The sequence below is a fragment of the Macaca nemestrina genome, chromosome 14 (genome assembly GCF_043159975.1).
Source record: "Macaca nemestrina isolate mMacNem1 chromosome 14, mMacNem.hap1, whole genome shotgun sequence".
NCBI lineage: Eukaryota > Metazoa > Chordata > Mammalia > Primates > Cercopithecidae > Macaca > Macaca nemestrina.
The window spans coordinates 12,387,256-12,406,076 of NC_092138.1; the positions used below are offsets into that span (position 1 = coordinate 12,387,256).

The 18,821-nt window shown below is 34.5% G+C and overlaps 1 protein-coding gene across 1 annotated transcript in view; it reads left to right on the forward strand.

Moving 5' to 3' along the window:
• Window positions 1–18,821, forward strand: part of LOC105498760 (ATP/GTP binding carboxypeptidase 1) — a 203,351-nt gene that overhangs the window by 63,419 nt on the left and 121,111 nt on the right. Inside the window, 4 exon segments of the mRNA XM_011771082.3 lie at window positions 3,080–3,211; window positions 6,208–6,301; window positions 15,087–15,124; window positions 18,395–18,603. Coding sequence (XP_011769384.1) covers window positions 3,080–3,211; window positions 6,208–6,301; window positions 15,087–15,124; window positions 18,395–18,603 — 473 coding nt within the window.

The following is an 18,821-nucleotide window of genomic DNA, read 5'->3' on the forward strand; positions in this document are numbered from 1 at the left end:
ATAAGGGCTGGGCGCGGTGGCTCAAGCCTGTAATCCCAGCACTTTGGGAGGCCGAGATGGGTGGATCACGAGGTCAGGAGATCGAGACCATCCTGGCTAACATGGTGAAACCCCCTCTCTACTAAAAAATACAAAAAACTAGCCAGGCGAGGTGGCGGGCGCCTGTAGTCCCAGTTACTCGGGAGGCTGAGGCAGGAGAATGGCGTGAACCCGGGAGGCGGAGCTTGCAGTGAGCTGAGATCCGGCCACTGCACTCCAGCCTGGGCGACAGAGCGAGACTCTGTCTCAAAACAACAACAACAAAAAAAAAAAAAACAAAAAAACTAAAACAACAACAACAAAAAAAACACCCCATGAAGAAGAGAAAAATAGAAAAATTATGAGACCAGTTATTACAACTGTAAGACGTGAAATATTAAAAAATGCAAATTGAGAAAAATAGGATATAGAACAAAGGAAGAAGTTGATTGAGTTTAGGTTAACTAGGGAAGGCACCCTTTGACTAGAACTTAAGTTCAGTTGTCTCCTTGCACAAAGATTAAAGTAATTCCTTAAATTATTAGAATTGTGCCTTTGGCCGGGCGCAGTGGCTCATGCCTGTAATCCCAGCACTTTGAGAGGCCAAGGCGGGTGGATCACGAGATCAGGAGTTTGAGACCAGCCTGGTCAGCATGCTGAAACCCCATCTCTACTAAAAATACAAAAAATTATCCGGGCATGGTGGCGCGCACCTGTAGTCCCAGCTACTCAGGAAGCTGAGGCAGGAGAATTGCTTGAACCTGGGAGGTGGAGGTTGCAGTGAGCTGAGATTGTGCCACTGCACTCCAGCCTGGGTGACAGAGTGAGACTGTGTCTCAAAAAGAAAAAAAAGAGTTTTGCCTTTGCCTGTGGCATACATGTGAGTTTTAAACTTTGAGTATTTGGCTAAAATGCTTATTGGAAAAAATAAGGATGCATGTGTACATAGTTTGTGTATTTATTAACATACATATTTCTAGCCTGTCTTTATGTATTGTATAAGTAATTAGTAGCTTTTATAGGTGTTGTTTTAAAGAAAGGAACCCTGAGGTGACTTTAATTTTCCAAGTGTATTAGAAGCTTTAAGACTTAAAGATGTATTTAGTTTATTTAAGGAATATGTTAGCTATCTCTTATTTTTCTTTAGCTCTTGTATTTAAGATCTAAAGACTCCCTTTTGAGATTTTTGTGGAAAATGAAAAAATAAGAAAACCATAATTTGGCAGAAAATTGTTAAAACGCCCTGATTTATTGATGAGTATTGTTGTGCTTTCTCTTCTAATCAGAACTGAGTTTTCTTCTACTTTTCATGAAATTAAGATATTGATTTTTAAAATAGTTCTTTAATATCCCTTTTAAGTTTTAGTTCATCTTTATTTTCTTTTATATATTCTTTTAAATTTGGGCTATTTCCTTTATGGTTTGCCCTAGTTTCCCATGTTTATGTCATTCAAGGACATTATATGGTAATTTTTTGAGTGTTTCTTCTATTCTTTTTATTTTTCTAGTGAGATAAGATAATTTTCCCTCATGAATATTGAGTTATTTTGATTTAAAATTCTTTGTTTGCTGGTCCTATTTACTTTAAGTCTTTTTTTTTTTTTTTTTGAGACGGAGTCTTGCTCAGTCACCCGGGCTGGAGTGCAGTGGCGCGATCTTGGCTCACTGCAAGCTCTGCCTCCTGGGTTCACACCATTCTGCCTCAGCCTCCCGAGTAGCTGGGACTGCCGGTGCCCGCCGCCACGCCTGGCTAATATTTTTTGTATTTTTAGTACAGACAGGATTTCACTATGTTAGCCAGGATGGTCTCGATCTCCTGACCTCGTGATCCGCCCGCCTTGGCCTCCCAAAGTGCTGGGATTACAGGCGTGAGCCACTGCACCCAATCTTAAGTCTTTTTTAAAATTCATTTTTATTTGTATTTTTATATAGTGAAGGAGTACAAGCGCAGATTTCTTACATGCGTGTACTGTGTAGTGGGGAAGTCTGGGCATTTAATGTGTACCCATAACCTGAATAGTGAACATTGTAGCTAACAGGTGATTTTTCAACCTTCACCCCTGACCCACCCTGCCACCGTTTGTATCTCCAATGTCTACTATAAATCTTAACATTCTTAAGTTTTTCTTATTTAAATTTTTTTTTACTGTTTTAATCTCTTCATAAGAATAAAAATTAAGAACATCTTTTCTTCCCTTTCTGTGTTAAGAATTATTTCCCTTTAGAAATTTATTTGGTAATGTTTGCCAGATTATTTTCTGTATAAGCTGTTCATTTTTTAAATTAATTTTTATTTTTTTACAAGTCAGAAAGGAATATGGTTCATATTAAGTAAGTACTGCTGTAATGGACATTTAGATTTTGTTCCTCTTGACTCTCTGATGGTGTTCTGGGAAATGTGTTGAACTGGACAAATGTATACGTGTAGTAGAGCAGTTCAGTTTTTTTTTTATGACAGTCTAAGTGTTGGGCTACTCTGGCCTCCATCCTCCTGCCCTATCCCCCTGTCTGTTTCTTGGTATGTTCTTTCAACTAATGTTTTAAAATAAAAGGGATGTTTTATTTTAAAAATAATACAAATAAGGATTATAATTTTATTATTTTCAGGCCAACTTTATATTTCATAATATTAATTCACAATATAAATTTAAAATTTACATCACTGATTTATAATATCATCGTTTCATTCAAAACTTACATGTGGGCCAGGCACAGTGGCTCATGCCTGTAATCTCAGCACTTTGGGAGGCCAAGGCAGGTGGATCACTTGAGGTCAGGAGTTTGAGACCAGCCTAGCCAACGTGACAAAAGCCCGTCTCTACTAAAAATCCAAAAATTAACCTGGTGTGGTGGTGGGTGCCTGTAATCCCAGCTACTCAGGAGGCAGAGGCAGGAGAATCGCTTCAACCTGGGAAGCAGAGGTTGCAGTGAGCTGAGATGGAGCCACTGCACTCTAGCCTGGATGACAGAGCAAGACTCTGTCTCAAAAAAAAAAAAAAAAAAAAAAAAAAAGAAAAGAAAAGTTATACGTGAATTAATTGTCTTTTTTTTTTTTAAACAGATAAAAAATTTGGAGTAAAGGCTAGAATTAATGGGGCTCTGAATATAACCCTGAATTTGGTCAAGCAGAATTTGCAGAATCATCGCTTGGTTCTACCTTGCCTTCAGCTTTTACGAGTATATTCTGCCAACTGTGAGTATTTAAGTGGCTTTTAGTTGACTCAGTGTTGGAAAGTTACACAAAAAGAATTTTAAAGTATTATGATTCTGTAAACCTCTGAAATTTGTGAAAAAGGAAAGAGAAGATTTAATATGGCTCATTTTAACTCTTGACTCCAACCACAACAAAAGTGATGTGGGGTAAGCTTAAGTTGGGCTGTGCATGGTGGCTCATGCCTGTAATCCTAGCACTTTGGGAGGCCAAGGCGGGCGAATCACCTGAGGTCAGGAGTTCAAGACCAGCATGGCGAAACCCCGTCTCTACTAAAATTACAAAAATTAGCCGGGCACGGTGGTGGGCACCTATAATCCTGACTATTCGGGAAGCTGAGGTAGGGGAATCGTTTGAACCTGGGAAGCGGAGGTTGCAATGAGTCGAGATTGTGCCATTGCACTCCAGCCTGGGTGACAGAGCAAGATTCCATTTCAACAACAACAACAACAACAACAACAACAACAAAAGAAGAAGATTAAGTTGATAAAACCTTGAACATTCTAACTAATTTCCCCAGTTTATAAAGGATAGGAGTGAGGAGGATGGGTAGGCAGCCTGTATGTGGAAGAATATGAGGGTATTGGCCACTGGAAAAGCTCCTGTGCCTCTTTGGACTGTCACAGATGAGAGGAAAGCAGAAAAGGAAGGGATGCAGTAGCACGGTCACCTGGAGCTAATTCTCTTCAGCAATCAACAGGGAAGTAGCAGAACTGAAAATAACTAGTATGGGAACCTCTGAGGAAGTTAGAGAGAAGAGGGATCACAGAGAGACAGACTCAGATAAAATGTCTTCCAGAACACACACTCTCACTAACACGAGGTTCCACACCATGAGGTGTGGATTTTTTTTCTATTCTCTGATTGCAGAATTGAAGTGGTTAATGAAAGAACCTAAGATTGAATTGCAGAATATATGTTACTGTAGAATATTATTGTAAAATAATGATAGAGTGCTAGATATGTGTGTATATTGCATATATACATATATGTAATATATAACATATGTAAGCTTACGTATATGTCTCTGTCTGTGTATATCAGTACCTTTAAAATATGGCTAAAGGTGTGCTCTGTGGAAAACAGCTTAGAACACTTAAATAACACTTATGTAATTAAAAAGAACATAAGGAAATAAATGAATTAGATACCTAACCAATGAAGTTAAGAACAGAGAAATAAACACCGGGAAAGTCAAGAAATGAAATAATAAAGGGAAAATGAAAAATATGCATTAGAAAATAAAAAAGCAGTTGATTAAAAAAAAAAAACAACTGTATTGGATTAAAAATAAAATAGGCTGGTACAGTGGCACATGGCTGTAATCCCAGCACTTTGGAAGCTAGGCAGAAGGACCACTGAAGGCCAGGAGTTTGCAACCAGCCCAGGCAACATAGTGAGGTGCCATTTCTACAAAAAATGGAAAAAATTGGCTGGTTGTGGTGATGTGTGCCTGCAGTCTCCGCTACTCAGGAGGCTAAGGTGGGAGGATTTCTTGAGCCCAGGAGGTTGAGGCTGCAGTGAGCCAAGACTGCACCACTGCACTCCAGCTTGGGCAACACAGCAAGACACTATCTCAAAAAAAAAAATTGCAACAAAAACCCCAAAATGTAAAAAGTAAAACAACTAAACTACCAAATACTCCAGTCAAGGTAAAAGGAATACAGTATAGACATGAAATTAGAAGGGATAATGGAGTAATAAACAGATATGAGAAAATTAAGATCATCCTACGAAATATTAGGAGCTACATTTTTGGTGGCATTTTATTGGATTAACCAGTAGAAGGCTAGCAAACGGCTTATCTATAATTTAAAAATTGTTTATTAAACAATTTTCTTTTAGAGACAGGGTCTTGCTATATGTCTCAGACTGGCTTTGAACTCCTGGCCTTAAGCAGTCCTCCTGCTTCAGCCTCCCAAGCAGCTGGGACTACAGGCACATGCCACTGTGCCTGGTTCTACAATATATTTAATAACATTTGTTCAGAATTAAAAATGTTAAGCACAGTTTTCTGATTAGGTAATTATTTGCATATTCCATATTAAACACTGAAATTGTTTCATCTTTTTCCTTGCTACTCTTGCTTTAATTAAAGTCCTCATTACCTGTTACCTAGACCATAGCCTCCTAATGTGTCTTTCAAAACCAGCTTCCCCAGAGTTCTTTGAATTCTGACCTGTTTATTTAAAATGCACATCTGATTTGTTGTTCCTTTTGGGTGATTCCACATAGTCAAAAGAGTTAACAACTTCTAGGGCCTTTCATAATTTGTTTCTCAACTTCTTTTTCCACCTCATCTTCCTATTTCTGTATCTTTGTTTGATACTCTGTGTTTAACAATATGTAACTGCTCCCATGGTGATGTTCATTGTCTTCGTTCTGTTGTTTGTATCATTCCTGTGTCCAGAGCCACATCTACTGCTTTACCTCAACTCCTGTCCTAGCTAATGCCTACTCACTTTTAAAGACTGAGCCTAGGCATCATTTTCTCCAGAAATGTCTGTGTCTCACTCTGAATTAGGAACTTCTCAGTGGTGTAATCCAAATAGTCTACAATTCTTAATCAATTTTGAAAGTAATTTAGTAATTATTTGTTTCATTCTCTCTGCACTTTGTTCTTTGAGGTCAGAGGCTATTCTTGTTTTGGAATTCCCATAACCTGGTGTTCAGTGAGGTTCACTAAATTTATTAGAGAAGTATGGAGTAACTGAAGAATTTTTTTTATAATAGTTTTTTTTTTTTTTTTTTTTTTTTTTGCATATAACTTGTTTCAGAATTTCCCTGCACTTTCCATAACAAAGCAAAAACAAAAAACAGTATTTCTTCATGTGGTTAGCTTAGATGGACTTTAAGAGTGGCTTGAGTTGACATTTACTCAACAATTTGTATATGTTTTTGGCTATGTATCACTAAGTGTACACATTTTTGGTTGTCAAAGCTTAAAATAATTTCGCATCTCTTTCTCCCTCTCTCAGCTGTGAATTCAGTATCCTTAGGGAAAAATGGAGTTGTGGAACTGATGTTTAAAATCATTGGACCATTTAGTAAGAAGAATTCCAGTCTTATAAAGTGAGTAAATGTTTTGAATATAAACATAGGCATAGCCTTTGTTACTCTGGGCCTCATTATCTTGAGATGTACAATGAGCAGGTTGAATTAAATTGTCTCCAGGGTTATTTCATTTCTTAGTTCTTAAATAATGATTTTATCATGATAAAGATTTTCTTTAGTATAAAATTTAATCTTCACAAATATATCAAAACTGGACAGTTTTGAATTCATTGAATATAATGTTTATAGTAACTGAGACTGAACATTTCTAGATACGGTAAAAGGAAAAAAGATTATCTATAGAGTATTCATTCAGAAACATTTATTGAGTGCCTACTATATTTCTCACCCAATTTTACAATCTTGTAATGACTTCTTCATTCTTATGAATACCTGAACAATCTTAAATTGATATATTTCTATTTTGTCAAAATCACATCATTCTTTTTCCCCATCCATTATGTGTGTGTATATATACACATATGTATGTATGTATGTATGTATTTTTATTCATTCCTAGGCCTTTCAGCCTCAGAAAATGAAAGTCATGTCTCATTTATTGGTTACAGTTTAATATTTTCTTAAACCGTTTTAGAGTTCTTTCTTTAAAATTTTTTTTTATTGTGGAATTTTAAAAATATACATAAAATAGAGTTTATATTATATTAAACTAATTATATTGAGTTATATTAATTACTTATTGTGTTTAACAATTCTGAACATTCCACCATTTTTGTTTCATTTATTTCCACTCCACACTTTTGTTTGTTTGTTTTTCCTGGGGTACTTTTAAGAAATCTCAGGTGTTTTATATGTACATAAATGTGTGTGTATTTCTATAAGCAGATCCTAGATATTTTCTCTTGGATTATTTTCTTTGAATATTGTTTATTTTCTAAATACCTCAGTATATAATTCTACTAAATAAGGACTTAACAATAAGCAGAATACTACAATCATAGCCAATAAAATTATTAATTTCTTTTTTTTTGAGATGCAGTTTGGCTATGTATCACTAAGTGTACACATTTTTGGTTGTCAAAGCTTAAAATAATTTCGCATCTCTTTCTCCCTCTCTCAGCTGTGAATTCAGTATCCTTAGGGAAAAATGGAGTTGTTGCCCAGGCTGGAGTGCAGTGGCATGATCATGGCTCACTGTGGCCTCAAATTCCTAGGCTCAAGTGATCCTCCACCTCTCTCTCCTGATACTTTCTTAATACAATCTAAAATCTAGTCTGTGTTTGGTTTTCTTCAGTTGTTTCAAAATAGCCCTTTTTTAGTTGGTTTGTTTGACTCAGAATCCAAACAAGATACATGCATTAGTCTTCATTATATTTAGGAAATTTCCACACCTACACAGATGTAGAGAGGATAATATAATGAACTCTGTTGTATCTGTTACCCAGTTTTACTGTCAAAAATCTGTCATTTTAATTTCATTTTCCTTTTCTGTTTTTCTTTTTTCCAAGCGTATTTTAAAGCAAGTATCAGCCATTGTATCTGATATTTTCTGATTATGTAGGAAATGCCTTTTTTTTTTTTTTTTTTGCAGTTGGCTTGCTTGTTCAGGGTCTCAATTAAGTCTCTACATTATATTTGATTGTTATGTCTCATAATCTTGTGAAATCAAAAAAAGTCTTCCTATGTTTTGGTTTTGTTTTATGTGATGAAGGACTTGAGTGATAGGTCTTTTAAAATGTCCCATGTTCTGGCTTACATTGACTATATCCTGGAATAACTTAACATATGAGTTACGTTTTCTATATACCCTTACGTTTTCTATATACTGATAAAACTGTGGCTTGATTAGATTTGGGATTTTGGTTTGTTTTTTTTTGGTCAAAAATATTTCATAGGTGGAGCTGGCAACTTTGTTTTATGTCACTTAAGATCATTGAGTTGAGGTGATCTATCCGTTAGAAATGTCCCCATCCACTTTTCAGTCAGTGATTTAGCAGTCATTCATGACATTGCCTATATCTGTTATTTCATTAGTGGTTGGAAAATAATAACTTATCTAATTTTATTTCTGTCCTGTGTTTATTAGCTGTGAATCTTTTGTAATGCAGAACTTGTCCACATGAACTATTTGATTAGATTTTACTCTTAAACAAATAGGCTTCAGGACATTTCCAGTGTTTTCACCCCTTCTTAATAACGGTCAAATATTTTAAAATATTTTGGGAACTTACTTGCACATATAATTATTTATTAAATATCATTTGGTGGGATGACAGCATAGTTACAGCTGCGTAAGAATTATACACAATCCCAGACTATCTGATGAAATGTAACAAAGCAAACAAAATGTTTGTATCACAATCGGTAACACAGAATATTAGCATCTTATGGTGGTTTAGAGTGGGCTCTGCAGGCAGACAGACTTGGATTTGCATGTTAGCTCTATCATTTACTGGCCCTAGGATGTAAGTAAGTTACTTAATTTATTATGCCCCAGTTTCCTGTCTGTAAAATGGTAATAGTATTAGCACCTCTATTATAAGATTGTAATGAAATGATTCCTATAATTAGCACAATGCCTGTATTAATGTAATACAGTTTAGGTAAGCAATGCAGTAGTGTGTGTATGAATGATTCCTAGGTAACACTAAAAGTACATTCTTTATGCTTTCATTTATATGCTGTTTTCCCCCTTAATCGGTACGGCATTTTAAAATTTATTTTTTGTATAATGTCCATGATCTCCTACTTAAGATGTACTTCATGCTCTATTAAAACCAAGTTATCAAATCTAATACAAAATGTTCCCAGGGGAAATGAAATGGAGCATTTCAAAAGGATCTTTATAATACACCACATGGGGTATATCCAAAACCTTATAGAAATCAGTGGATCTAAAACATCAGAGAAAAGATGAATTATTCATTATTTTTCTATTTCTACTTTAAAAAGAAAAAGCAATCTTTTATTTTTACTTTAAAAAGAACAAGCCGTTCATTGACCAAACTTGCTATATCTTGATCTCTTATCATTTTTAGTAATCTGAGGGTCTCTCCTCTAATTAACTAAAAACCTCAGACATCTAGAGCTTTCTGTTGTATTTCTTCCTCCCTTTAAACAATGCTCCACATTTAATGGGAAGAAGATTGAGATTGAGAAAGAGGTATATTTGAAGGCTTATGCTTCCTTTCCTTTTAAATTTTAGGTTTTGGATTTAAAACTGTTAATCTAGAAGGAAGCAACTCAGGAGGTTATTTTAACTGTATCTTTTTGAGTTTCCCCATAGGTTTGGAAGTCATTGCAAGGACTGCCCTACAACTGAAAGTAGATGTCACTTCACTAGTACCTGGGGACTTAAGCTTTTTTCCTTCACATCTCCTAAATCTAAGCCACAGACTACTTTTTGAATTATCGTTGCTTGTAGTATTCTTTGTGGAAATATGAAGACTGGAAAAATACATGAGGAAGTATAAATTATTTATACTGAGAAATTTTAATTAATTAACATAATACAAACTATGCATTTCAATAAGTCTAATATTTTACAATTCTTTTGGAACATTAATTTACTCTGACTTATGAATGTTATAGAATTTCAGTGATTTCTTTGTGGTAAAGTTCTAAAAATAACTCTTAAATAACATTTGGTAAAAATGTACAGATGACTTTGCACCAAACTTGACTATATGTTTGAATCTACTGGAAATAAGAAACTGCCATCCGAAAGAACTGGGTTCATATCCCAGCTTTCCAGTGTTGAAAAATAAACATCAACAGGAAAAAGATGTTCTATTTCAGGATTAGAAACTGTCAGAAGCACTTTCATTTGGTTTAAACAGTTGTAGCAACTGCCAGTAGGGAGAGTTTCTGAAAGCACTCTAAGATTTTTACAATTTTGAGTAAAGAATCAGCTGTAGAAAGGAAAGTCTTGTGAGTTCATGGTAAGTGATTGCATGTAAGTTATTGTATTAGTCTTCTAGGGCTCTTACAACAAAGTCCACACACTGAGTGGCTCAAAACAACAGACTTTTATTGTTTTATAGTTCCAGAGGCCAGAAGTCCAAAATCAACTTGTCAGCAGGGCCGTGCTCCCTCTGAAACCTGTAAGGGAGCATCCTTCCTTGCTTCTTCCTAGCTTCTGGTGGTTTGCTGGCAATCTTTGGTGTTCCTAGGCTTGCAGCCGTAGCATTTCGCTTTTTGCCTCCATCATCACGTGGCACTCTCCTCTTTTGTGTCTGTCTTTGCATTGTCTTCTCTCTCCTTGTAACACCACCAGTCTGTTGTATTAAGGGTCCACCTACTCCAGTATGATCTTGCCTTAACTAGTTACATTTGCAATGACGATGTTTTCCAATAAGGTCATATTTGGAGTATTGGGGATTGGGACTTCAACATATCTCTTTGGATACAATTCACCCCATAACAGTGATTTAACTGCATGTACTTAGCAGTAAGCACAATTTGTGATCTTTCACTGTGTTCTATGTTAGCTGTGTCTTAACTTTGCATAGTTTGCATAGTCTTTCACAAAACTTGACTTCTATATATATATGTAGAAGTTAATGTTTTTGATGGATCATGGTAGTCTCTAATAAAAGCTGACAAAGAAGCCTTCTTAGTAATGGTAAGAAACATACTACATTGAATGGTAAGTGGAGTCTGCTACTTACTGTAGATAATACATGTAATGCGGTGAGTCTTGAGACCTTCTTAACATGATTAATCAGCAGATTGTTTAGTGCCTTGGGGAGGAAATATTTTGTCTCAGCTTTCTTAATCACTTTTTAAATAGAAGAGATTTATAACATGTAGAAATTAAACAGTAACCATAGGAAGAGGGGTTTACTTAGTTTCTCTTATATTACATTGACTTGTTTTTAAAAATACATTTCTGAGATGTAGTTGACATGATAAAATCTGTACATTCAAAGTGTACAGTTTGATGAGAATGAACATATAGGCTGGGCTAAAGCCTTTAGGCTTGGTAGGCACAGTACTTCTAGGGTCCCATAAAAATGTTTTAATTTCTTTAAAAATCATATAAAAAATGAACTTTTAGGCTGAAGAAAGTGTTTTCATTTGTGATATTAGTGCATTCATCTTTATACCAACACCAACATGGTTGTAAAATGCTATATGAATTTTAAATACTTTTTTGAAGGAAGGGGCCTATGAAGGCAAAGAAGTCGTCTGGAGCCCATGAAAATCATAATGTGATCCTGGATATATGGCTAAAGCTGTGAAAAACTGTCACCACATCAAGCTAGCATCTCCATCACCCCCAGAGCTTTATTGTGCCCCTTGGTAGTTCTTCCCTTGCGTCTCTCCTTTGGCCCTAGAGGTCATGGCTGTGCCTTCTATTACTGTAGATTTGGTTACATGTAAGTTCAGGAATTTTATATAAATGGAATCGTAGTGTGTGTACTCTTTTTCGTGGTGGGGTGGATCTGGCTTCTTCCATGTATCATGATTATAGATTCACTTATGTTGCACGTATCAAAAATTTATTCCTTTTTATTGTTGAGTAGTAGTCACAATTATATGGCTGTATTGTAATTTGTTTATCCATTCACCTATTAATGGACATTTGAGTTGTTTTTAGTTTTTGACTGTTACAAATATATATAAAGCTGCTGTGAATGTTTATTGGGATATATAAGCATTCACAGACTTTTTATGGTCATATATTTTTTATTTCTGCTGAATAGATATCTAGGAGTGGAATGGCTGGATCAATTGGTAGCTTTTCAGAAAAACTGCCTTTCTGCAGTATGTTAAATCTTTCCTCTGCTTGAACACATGGAGTACTATTGTGATAAGTGTTTTAATGTTTTCTAATGTTTATGTCAGATCTAGGTCTGTTTCAATTTTTTTTTTTTTTTTATAATCGTGGGTCTTTTTTTCCCTGCTTTTTGCATGCTTGATAATTTTTGAGTGCCAGTCATTGTGAATTTCACCTTGTTGAGTGCTGGATATTTTCGTATTTCTATATTCTTGAGGTTTGTTTGGGATGTGGTTAAGTTAGTTGGAAATAGTTTGATCTGTAAATGTCTTTTCACATTTGTTAGAAGGAATCAAAGCACCGTTTAGGACTGATTATTCCCCACTACTGAGGCAGAATCCTTAGGAGCACTCTACCCAATGAATTACGAGGATTTCCAGTGCAATTGGTGGGAACAGGCACAGTTCTCAGCCCTGTGTGAATACTGAATGTGGTTCTCCAGTCCTTTTGGATGGCTTTTCCCTATCCTTAGTAGTTACTTCACACACATGTGCTGATCACTACTTTGCTGAATATTCCAACACAACTCGCTGAAAATCCCTGAGCATTCTTTTTGTACAGCTCTCATTTTCTGGTATTCTGCCCTGTGAACTCTAATTGACTTGACCTCCCTGGACCCTCTGTGTCCTCAGTCAGGGAGTTCATCTGCTCAACTTTTGGGATCTGCCAGACTCTACCTAGGTTCCATCTCCCTGTGCTGTGGGTTGGTCTCTTTCTCAAGGTGTAGTAAGCTGGGGCAGTTGTAGGGCCCATCTCATTTTTGCCATTTCTGTGGATCTCTCTCTTTCATTGCTTGATATCCAGTATCTTAAACAGCCATTCCATTTTGTCCATAAAAATAATTTACATCAAATGAGAGGGTACATCCGGTTTCTGTTACTCCATCTTGTCTGGAAGTGAAAGTTCAGATAGCCTTCTCAAAGGGAGACTGACATTTCTGATTTCATAATTTCCTTTCTTAACAAGAGAATTACATTCTTCATTTTCTGTTGCATTGAGATTTTATGTGGCCCTAGGCCTGTTATATTTCAGTTCTGTGGAACAAAATTGTTTTAAGAAGGAAACTAGAAAACATATATAAAGCACCTGTAACAGTGTCTGGCATTTGTCAGGTCTTGCTGAAGTAGTTTTCCTTTCCATTTTAGTTTTTATAAATCGCAGTCTCATATGGAACATTCATTTAGTTTTGTGTTTAATTTTGAACAATTTAAAAGCCATCCTTGTTCTCATAGTTTTATATTCTCCTGTACATTTTATTGCATAAGTGTAAAAGTATGGAAAGTTTCTTACTGATAATTCAATGCAATGAAAATGTAATACAAAATTTTATAATGTTTACTTTTAACTCACCAACACTTCACATTGTTTTGAGGAAGTTACAGGTATGAATTTATTTATTATTTTACAAACATTATTATAAAGATTTACATGGTTGCTTTATTTTTGTCAGTCAATGAAAGTGTAGCCGGCCGGGCGCGGTGGCTCAAGCCTGTAATCCCAGCACTTTGGGAGGCTGAGACGGGCGGATCACAAGGTCAGGAGATCGAGACCATCCTGGCTAACACGGCGAAACCCCGTCTCTACTAAAAACACAAATTAGCCGGGCGAGGTGGCGGCGCCTGTGGTCCCAGCTACTCGGGAGGCTGAGGCAGGAGAATGGCGTGAACCTGGGAGGCGGAGCTTGCAGTGAGCTGAGATCTGGCCACTGCACTCCAGCCTGGGCGACAGAGCGAGACTCCGTCTCAAAAAAAAAAAAAAAAAAAAAAAGAAAGTGTAGCCATTAAGAACTTCCTCTTACTGGGCATTTGTTAAGCACTTACCGTGTGCCTAGTCCTGGATTATTGTTTCAAATTTTGCTATGAACTTTACCTACCCATCTTAAGTCTTGTAATCTGTTATGCTCTTTACCTTTACTTACACCTAGTCATGCTACTTCCCTTTTACTGCTGATGTATGCAACTTTTACTTTATTACTTCCTTTTTGTTTTTAATTTCTTGAGCAGTTTTTTCATAGGTGTGCTCTTTTATTACATTATGTAGATTGTAAAATTATCTGTGGAAGAGATAAGTTTGTTTTCTAATTTTATAACCATGAAGAACTTGCTACTGTGGTTATCAAGTAGGCATTCAACAAATGCTTAATGGTGAGTGAAATGATTGTTTCATAATATACACAATTTTAATGCAAATTAATTGTAATTGTTGCTGTATTACCAAGAGGTACCATAATACGTGCCTTACATTTTAAAAATTATTGAAATTAAGTGCCATTTCTTCAGTAACTGATTAAAAATAAGCGATTTGAATTACAGGTTTTCCATGGTGATATTATGTGTATTTTTACAGCTGATTAATGGCAGTTGATTTCACTGTGTGTGACTATTTGTGTTCAAATACAATTTAAATACTTTCGATTTTGGGGGTGATTGCTTTGTCCTCTAAGGGACAGTAAGAGTTTTTGAGATATTACTTAGGCTTCTTACTCATCTTGGTGCGTCATAGCTGAAAAATGGTAAGGGCTCATACTTCTCCCCAACCTTCAAGTTCCAAAATATTTTTCCTTTGTTATGGCCTTAAATAGGAGGATATATACCTCGATAGAACGGAAATAACTTTCAAATCAGAAAGTTACAATATCTATAGAATTTTGTTGTTATGAATTCGTGTTAAGATTTGTTTTTAATTCCTTTGCAAGTCACGGCGTATGATTTTTAATAGCGTGGTTCCTTTGTTAACTCTCAGGTCAGATACAGAGGCTGATGAATGATTCCGTTCATCTAACTTCTGGCAAAAACTTAGACATTGTTAATTTCCTTCTTTTTCTTTCTCAAAACATTTTTTTGTTCCCATCTATTGATATTTCAATCTTTTTCATATCCAATATTAAGCTGAAGAGAGAGATGCATACAGAGAAATACCATGTATAATTAACTTAAAAAAGAATAAACTTTGGAATAGATAATAGAATAATGACTTATTGAAAAAGATTGTATGAATTTACTATTGTAGATTAATTTTACTAGTTTTGTTGTTGTTTGTGTTTTCTTGTTGTGTTGACAGGGTTGCTTTAGACACTCTTGCTGCATTGCTAAAATCAAGTAAGTTTTTAAATACTAGAAATACTAGATACTATTTTTCTGAGAATTCTATTTACTATGTTAAAGAAACTGGAAATGTAGATTTAGACTGTAGTAATAAAACTGGTTTATAATATTCTAATGTCAAAATTGATTTTTCCTTTTAGCGTAGTTGCTATGCATCATAACTAATCCATATTATGTTTTTGAGCTATAATTTAGTACATTTGTATAATTTAGTCAAGCACATTGATTTCTTATTTCTAAGTAATTTAGATAACATTACGATCCATTGGTAGAGGAAAATATATAAGTATCATGTTTTGAAAGTAAAGCTAACATGGTATTGAACTTTTACTATAAGAAATATCTTTAACAACTACTATCTCTGATTTTGTGAGTAACTTAGAACCCTACAAATTTTATTTCTACCATAAATGTAAGTTTACATAACATTTAGAAAATGTGACAATATACATTTACAGCCTAATTCATTTACAAAAGAAAGCACTGTTTTCCTTATCAGAAGTGAAGTATTGGAGTAGATATGTCTTATGCTTTTGGAGAGTAATCGTCTGTACTTATATATATTGTTTCTCTCCAAGATACTGAGTATCTTTATTTTAAATATTTTTTTATTGGGCTTCAGGGGTCTATTGGTTGATTAAATAAACATTTTGTTTAATCACAGTAACATTTGGTCTTAACAATCTGTGTTGGTGGCTGGGTGACTTTTGTATGTCCCCACCACATTCCACCCTCCACAAGGGAAACATAATTAATAGCATCAAGAACTGTCTGTCAGGGGTGAGACCAACTTGCCCTTACATTTGAATTACCAGAATTCTTTTTTTTTAAAATAATAGCAAATAATGAAATGATCAAAAATCTAATATTTGGTAATGATTTATTAAATTTTAAAAATCACCTTAGGTATTAGTAGTAAATAATATAATTCTCATTTAACAACTTTATTTTTCAAATGAAGTATATGACACTCAATTAGATTAGCTGTGTAGCTCTATTTTCATATATGATGTGGTAAGCTTTAGACCAAGATCACATGTGGATTAATTTTAGAAGATATTTTTAGCTTTGCTTTGATGGGTCTTGAGTTTGTGGTTTAAACTGTATAAAGATTAATTCTTAATATGGGCAAATACTTCTGATTTGGAGTAGATTAGAATAGCTGTTAAAACTAAAGTTTTATTAAAGCTTACTAATTTTCAGGATCACTGATAGCAAAGTCATTAATTCTAAGTTAGTAAAAGCTAAAATTCTCATAAGTTGCAAGTATTTTATAGAAATCAATTAATTCATGATGACTGTAATTTAATATTTTCAGTTTTTAGTAGTCTCCTTTTTACTCCCTGCTTTTTCAAACGAGGGTGGTGGGCAAACATACCTGTTTATTCCATCAGAATAAGAAATGTAACTGACAAGTAGAATGACTTCAGTTTATATTTAATATATTTTCAGATGACACATAGCCCTAAATAGGATGAAAATTGAATGATGCAAAATAAAATTTAGTAGTGTACTGCATATTTTTAAACAAATCATGGCATTTTGGAGCATTCTCATTTATTTTTCAAATTTTTTTTTGGTTTTGGCGGGGAGGAGCAATCATTTTCTTTAAAAGGATAAATTAGATTTTAGAGAGGGAAGAAGAGACATAGGCTAATTGTGAGTTTGGTACACTGAATACATGAATAAAGTTCCCTTTACTAATGTTTTAATTGTGCTCAGCACAGATTGCATGTAGCTCAGTTCACTTCCTTTAAGGGGCACTCAGCACCTGTGTTTGAATTATGGGCAAGTTTCTTTCTTGATCTTTCATGAAGAATTTTAATATTTCTCATAAATACCATTTAGGCTATTGGGAATCATGGTGGAAACACACAAGGTTTGTAATAGGAATTAGAATGATCATAATGGCTTTTAACAAAATCACATTCACAGCTAGTAAACTAAAGGCTTATTTCCAACTGGTATAAACAAAGCGTATATTCGTGTAAAATGTATGAAGCTTTTCTTGGTCAAAACAATGGAAGTGATTTTGTAAACAGCCACAGCCTTAGCACACTAGCTATTGTAGACACAATAGAGGGTTTAAAGCCTTCACTTAAGAAATCTTTTCTCTAGCTCTAGTAAATGTCTTCTGCCTAATGTCAGAACATAGTTCTGAAAGGGAATTAATAAGTTCATCTCAGTGTTGTGTTTTAGGTTTGTACTAGCACATTTAGAAACTGTAATAATTCAGGCAACTAAAATCATAGGAGCCTTACTATTGCATTATCTTAGTGTCCATACTGTGAACCTAGTGGTTATTTTATAGGTATATTTGAGATTAAGAAGAGATTAGTATTTCCTTGTAATTAAACCACCTCAGATGGGTATTGCACATGATCTTGCGCTCCTTGTAATTAACCCGCCAGAGTAGCATTGGGTGAGTTGGTATGTTGCTCTGATGTGATTCCCTTGCCACTATCTGAGTAAAATACACCCTATGGTTAATAATTTTAAATACTATACTTTTAAAAATAATAAAATTAGGTCAAACGTGGATTTATTTGTTAATTCTACTCCAATAAAATTGAGTATTTACAAAAACCTTTAGTGTAGTTCTTACTGCAGTAAAAATCTAATGACTAGAAAGCCACAAATCACTATTCTCTAATCATGTAATGCTCCTTAAATTTCATTTACTAAAAAAGTTATGTAAGTATTTTTAAATGAGCATTGTTTTAGTATGAATATTTATATAATTGTGGAGTAATTAGAGCAATTAATTTTAGTGGAAACAAAGTTTGCAATAGAAGCTACAATTCAATAGGGTTTATTTCAGTGGGAACATAAAGTTTGTAATATAAATTACAAAAATCATAGCGGATCTTCTAAAAATCACATTCACAACTAGCAAGTAGAAAGCTTATACATTTCATTTGGTGTAACAAAAATCAGTATATTCATAAATTTTAAAATACATGAAGCTTTTGTTAGTAAACAAAAGCATTTAAAAAGATGTTCCTCTAATTTTAGTAAAGAGATTTTGATATTTATAAATTGTGAAACAGTTTACAGGCAGATTTTGGAAGAGGTTGTAATTTGCTCTCTGGAACTTCATATTTGTTTTGTTAGAAAAAATTTAAATATGTGGTTGTCATTTGTTTTGGAAAAAAAATTATAAGTATCCATCATACTATTGAGGTAATATTTTAAATTTGATTTATTCTACCACTCTCTCTCGTCATTTAAAAAATATTCTTTCTCAATTTTCTTTTGTTAAAGAAACAAATGCCAGGAGAGCTGTAGACAGAGGATATGTCCAAGTGCTTTTAACAATTTATGTAGATTGGCACCGCCATGATAACCGGCATAGAAACATGCTCATTCGGAAAGGAATTTTACAGAGTTTAAAAAGTGTTACAAACATCAAGTTGGGAAGAAAAGCATTTATTGATGCCAATGGGATGAAAATTCTGTATAACACTTCACAAGTGAGTTATTTTCTTCTTCTTATCCTGATTATGTACTAATGATATGATTTGGTTGTTAAGAAAACTGAATTAGTGTACAAATACTCAGAAACATATACACATGATAAATGCATTTTTCGAAAATCTTAAAAGTAAAAGACACGTGAAAATAAAAGTAAAAGACACGTGAAAATCTTAAAAGATACATGTGAAAATCTTAAAAGTAAAAGACACATGTG